General features: G+C 41.7%; 1 protein-coding gene across 3 annotated transcripts; it reads left to right on the forward strand.

The window, feature by feature from the left end:
- The first annotated feature begins 72 nt into the window (after positions 1-72).
- Positions 73-3,900, forward strand: rpsa (ribosomal protein SA). 3 transcript variants are annotated; one of them, XM_017306039.1, is made up of 8 exons: positions 73-145; positions 1,003-1,174; positions 1,270-1,388; positions 2,425-2,670; positions 2,821-2,949; positions 3,038-3,197; positions 3,635-3,682; positions 3,761-3,900. In XM_017306039.1, the coding sequence occupies exons 2-8, from the start codon at positions 1,042-1,044 to the stop codon at positions 3,859-3,861; spliced, it is 936 nt and encodes a 311-aa protein (XP_017161528.1). In that variant the 5' UTR covers positions 73-145; positions 1,003-1,041; the 3' UTR covers positions 3,862-3,900. The 3 variants fall into 3 exon arrangements, with proteins under 3 accessions (XP_017161528.1, XP_008413628.1, XP_008413629.1); XM_008415406.2 differs by lacking the exons at positions 73-145; positions 1,003-1,174; positions 1,270-1,388 and adding exons at positions 1,596-1,787; positions 1,883-2,001; XM_008415407.2 differs by lacking the exons at positions 73-145; positions 1,003-1,174; positions 1,270-1,388 and adding exons at positions 1,596-1,787; positions 1,883-2,001 and having other exon boundaries at positions 3,647-3,682.
- The last annotated feature ends 1,648 nt before the right edge of the window (positions 3,901-5,548 follow it).

Below are 5,548 nucleotides of genomic sequence, written 5' to 3' on the forward strand. Positions count from 1 at the left end.
AAGGGCCACTTCTAAAATTCTTATATCTATGATAAAAAAACGGACCAATCACGTATCTGGAAACCGAGTATAAAATCTACGTCATTTCCTCCCGGCGCCCTCTTTTTCACCGTGTGCTCAGATTTCCATACGGCGTTGTTTCGTGGTGAGTTTTAGACGGCTTTATTTAATCAGTAAGGCGACAGAAAATAAGACCAGTGACAGAAACGAGTGCTGGGTTGTTTTATCATGAAGCGACGAGAGCACATTAATACCACTTATGTGCAATAAAAAAACTATTTTCACGTTCACAAAAATGCTAACGCCTTAAGCTAACTCGCTAGCCCCRGACACGCGTTCATGTAGCAGCTTTGCTTTTTTACTCTACGTGACTTCCTCTTTGCAGCCTGATATGTTGCCATTGAGAATAGACCCAATTTTCTTTAACAAAAAAAAGTTAGTTCAAGAAATTCAGATACTGAATGGGAAACCTCCGTTTAACTAACAATTTAGTCTCGYTATACTGTAGTTTCCTGTTTTCGCAGACCAGTAGTTTGGTGTTACTGGTTGACCCACCTGAAATATATAGTTACTGTACTATAGTAAAGTAGTAATTGAATATTTTTACAATGCTAAAATATAGAATGCAATATGTCAGAGTGGCACCAGTCTAAGGTTCACAAATTGGAGGATAAATCTGAATAAAATTAGACTACTTAGTAGCAARAGTTGGCCATAAAATTATCGAAATTGTAAAATTATTACTAATTAYGATCTAATCAAACCTAAATAGCTTTGAACAACTTTTCGATTGCTAATTWGAGTGTTGACTAAATTTCCTCAGACTTACAAGCTACCATAAGTTAAAGTGGGCTGATATGAAGTTGGTCATGTGAATAAGTTGGCCACTAAGCCAACTTACTCAAGAATATAAAAAAAACTACATTAAAACTAAAGAAGCAACTTTACATTTGATTGTRTAATTTGTKKCATGACTCTAAACGCTCTGTCTTTCTCCTGCAGCTCTCCCACTGAACTCGTAACGCAGGGAAAGTGGTCACGATGTCCGGAGGTCTGGATGTCCTTCAGATGAAGGAGGAGGATGTGCTGAAGTTCCTGGCTGCAGGGACCCACCTGGGAGGCATGAACCTCGACTTCCAGATGGAGCAGTACGTCTACAAGAGGAAAAGCGACGGTATGTGCTAGAAACGATCAGCTACATGATGACGAAATGGTTAGCGTTGCCTCAAACACTGTCCAGATTGACAGTTTTGTTTCTTTTGGTYTCAGGTATTTATATCATTAACCTGAAGAAGACCTGGGAGAAGCTGCTGCTGGCAGCCAGGGCCATTGTTGCCATTGAGAACCCGGCGGATGTGTGCGTCATCTCTTCCAGGAACACTGGCCAGGTAAAAACATCAACAACAAAAAAAGCACGCGAGTTTAAGAGTGAATGCACACTGTTAAAGCCGGGCGCTGATGTGAGTGTTCTGGTGTCGGAAGTGTGCGAAAGTAAAGCGGATCGGGGGTTTCGCTAACGCCAGGAGGACAGCAGTCCGATGACTGGGGTTTGATAACACCCCGAACCACAGTTCATCATATAAANGACTCTAAACGCTCTGTCTTTCTCCTGCAGCTCTCCCACTGAACTCGTAACGCAGGGAAAGTGGTCACGATGTCCGGAGGTCTGGATGTCCTTCAGATGAAGGAGGAGGATGTGCTGAAGTTCCTGGCTGCAGGGACCCACCTGGGAGGCATGAACCTCGACTTCCAGATGGAGCAGTACGTCTACAAGAGGAAAAGCGACGGTATGTGCTAGAAACGATCAGCTACATGATGACGAAATGGTTAGCGTTGCCTCAAACACTGTCCAGATTGACAGTTTTGTTTCTTTTGGTYTCAGGTATTTATATCATTAACCTGAAGAAGACCTGGGAGAAGCTGCTGCTGGCAGCCAGGGCCATTGTTGCCATTGAGAACCCGGCGGATGTGTGCGTCATCTCTTCCAGGAACACTGGCCAGGTAAAAACAACAACAAAAAAAGCACGCGAGTTTAAGAGTGAATGCACACTGTTAAAGCCGGGCGCTGATGTGAGTGTTCTGGTGTCGGAAGTGTGCGAAAGTAAAGCGGATCGGGGGTTTCGCTAACGCCAGGAGGACAGCAGTCCGATGACTGGGGTTTGATAACACCCCGAACCACAGTTCATCATATAAATATACAAGATTAGAGATGAAATTTGATTATAAAGGCTGAAAAATAATGGGGAAAATGATGTATGGAAACATGAAAATCCAGGGTTTTTTTTTCTTGTGTGTTTGTATAGTTATCTAGTTATCTGCGATTAAGTTAAAATCGAAGTTTTTGTATCAAATTCTTGAAAAATTAGTGACAAACATTTCAAATACAAATACGCGTTTCCTGAAGCGTTGTTGTTTCCTGTGCAGAGGGCCGTGCTGAAGTTCGCCTCGGCCACCGGAGCCACCACCTTCCACGGCCGCTTCACTCCCGGCACGTTCACCAATCAGATCCAGGCGGCCTTCAGGGAGCCCCGCCTCCTGATCGTGACGGACCCTCGCGCCGACCACCAGCCGCTGACCGAAGCGTCCTACGTCAACATCCCCACCATCGCCCTGTGYAACACCGACTCCCCACTGAGATACGTGGACATCTCCATCCCCTGCAACAACAAGGTGAGGGGCGGAGCTTAGAGAAGTGTCATTGTGTACATTTCAGTCATTTTACACACACGCACAAAGCTGTTCTTTTGTTTTCGTGACGTCACGTTGCAAAGCATGTCTGCAGGCTGTGTGATGTTGTTAATCACTTTCTCTGCATTTCAGGGTCACCACTCTGTGGGTCTGATGTGGTGGATGTTGGCCAGGGAGGTTCTGCGGATGAGGGGAACCATCTCCAGGGAACACCCGTGGGAGGTCATGCCCGATCTGTACTTCTACAGAGACCCTGAGGAGGTAGGAGGAGCGCAGCGCCTCGATACGATCACTTAGCTGTCTGGATGTTGCGGAGCTAAGCTGTGTTCTGATTTGAAACCCGTTTCAGATCGAGAAGGAGGAGCAGGCCGCAGCCGAGAAGGCGGTGGTGAAGGAGGAGTTCCAGGGYGAATGGACTGCCCCGCAGGCCGAGTTCGCCCAGCCTGAGGTGACCGACTGGTCCGAGGGCGTCGCCGTTCCCTCTGTGCCCATCCAGCAGTTCCCTGCAGGTAGCCTGCTTTTAAAACGAGTTCTGATAAGGCCTGCAACCAACCTGTTTTATTATTCAATGATCCTGACGATCTGATAAAAAMACTACACATTTTGTAGATTTTTCATTTATAAGCAGTTTTCATACAGTATTAGAAATAACTTAATAGATACAAATAAGCAATTCAGTAACGTTTTAAAAATATATTTTTAGAATGTAATGTAGCATCTGCAGCTAAAAGAATCCTAACATGAAAAGCTCAGCTTCTTCTGCCTGATCAACAGTGTAGGGCTGATCTGGTGATTCATTTTTACATTTACTAATTCATAATTGGATCAGATCTGTATACTCCAGACAATTGCTAAAATGAGTTTACCATTATTTCAGTAGTTGATAAATCTGTTGTTTCAGTCCTAGTTCTGATCCTTTGATTCTTCTTCTGTTGTCTAAAACCAGTTGTCGTTGCAGCTGCTGCTCCTGTCAAGACCGGAGAGACCTACACTGGTGAGTTCAGAGCTTCTCCTCTACATGCATTTCAGTGGTTCCTGCTGCTCACTGACCTGTTTGATCTCTGTCTTCCAGCTGCCGAAGACTGGAGCACCCAGCCCGCCACAGACGACTGGTCCACTGCTCCCACCGCTCAGGCTTCTGACTGGGGCGGCACCACCTCCGACTGGTCTTAAACCAGCAAACACAGMAACAATAAAAGTGTTACACTTTGACTTGCATGTTTTTGGTTTTGTTCTCTAAAACCTGCTAAGTTCAAGTGTCCCATCATTTCATATGGAGAAATGAAGCTTTTTACTMGAGAGTTTGTCAGAAATGMTCBGAGTATGACGTCATCTACTGACAAAATGTAAAAAAATCGGAGCACTTCCTGGTTTTGACAGTTTGGTGTTGACCAGATTTCTCACTGTATTTAATCTTTTTTTGGCACCCAAATATGATTTCAGGGCACAAATAGTGAATAAAACTTAATTTATCGAGAAACTTTCAAGATAAAAACCAAAATGCTTCAACAAACACAAAACAATTTACATGAAAGCAGATTTAAAAATAATTTAAAAAAAAAAAATTTTTTATTATTACTGTTCTTTAAGTGAACTACTGAGTCTAGTAAATAATTGATCAAACTTTCATCACGTATTGTGAACTTCGCAGCCAAACCCAGTTTATCCCTGTTAATAAAGTAATCTGAAGAAGCCCAGCTGTTCGCATAAAGACATGGAGTTGGTAGAATTTGTGCTGATCTGGACTTGGCAGTAAAACCTGGAGTGTAAATCAGTTACCCAACATTCATCCAGGTCAGCTGAATGTTCCGTTTGAAAAAAGAGCAAACTACTCCTGGYAGATGCACTGAATGCCTTGTGTTGGTGAATGTCTAGTAATCTAGAAACTGAGACCCTTGCTGATTGAATATTGTACCAATGAAGGAGCAACAAAGCATAATCAGTTATTGAAGAGCAAAAAAAGTTAGCCCATGTGGGAAAAAGGTTTGGACATCTGGTGTAAACTAGGTGCTGTTCCAGGTCTACCAAATTCCACCAGACATCTGTTTAATCTCCACAGCATATTCAGACTGAGCATAGCATTCAGTAAAAAAAAAAAATATATAGTGGAATAATTATACATTTAATTTTCTTTTCATTAATAAAATAGATTACCCCTTCCATATTTTTTACACATGTATTTAAACATATCTCCTTTTTATTTTAATTTCAGTGACTTAGTGATACATTTAAGAACTAATGATTTATTTATTAAATTATACTAATCAGTGATTAGTCAGATAGGATCAGAGACAGCTTAAAATAATTCACGAACAATAAGCGTTTTAAAAAAAACATTTATTCTATATGTAATAATTTATGGTGGACCAAAACCGATGTAGTAAGGAATAAAAGAATAAATATATAAATAAAATAATAAATATATATCTGACATATATAAATAAAAAATATATGTCTGACAAAAGAAATAAATATATAAATAAAAGCATACATGTATTTTGATAAATAAAAGCATAAATATATATTTAGTTTGTCCTTTTCCTTACACATGAGTTTCCGTCAAGAAAAATTGATATTTTGCTTTGTCTTTTTTGCATCTCCATTTTCTGCTCGCTGTTTTTCCGTTTGCTGTTTTTCTGCTGCATCGTTATGTTAATGAGGAGAGCTGTCTTCTATGTCTACTATTGGCCAATGGGGCTTTGGAGCCAACGTCACTGCGTCAGACGTGGGGCGTTTGGATGCAGTCGCTCGGTGCCATYTTTGCAGGCCACAGTCCAAAACAGACTTCATCCCCGTGGTTTTATTGTGTTACCTACTGCAGTGAAGTTGGTTTCGAGCGATTGAGGATGGAGCTAGAGAA

This window comes from Poecilia reticulata, linkage group LG8 (assembly GCF_000633615.1).
Source record: "Poecilia reticulata strain Guanapo linkage group LG8, Guppy_female_1.0+MT, whole genome shotgun sequence".
NCBI classification, from domain to species: domain Eukaryota; kingdom Metazoa; phylum Chordata; class Actinopteri; order Cyprinodontiformes; family Poeciliidae; genus Poecilia; species Poecilia reticulata.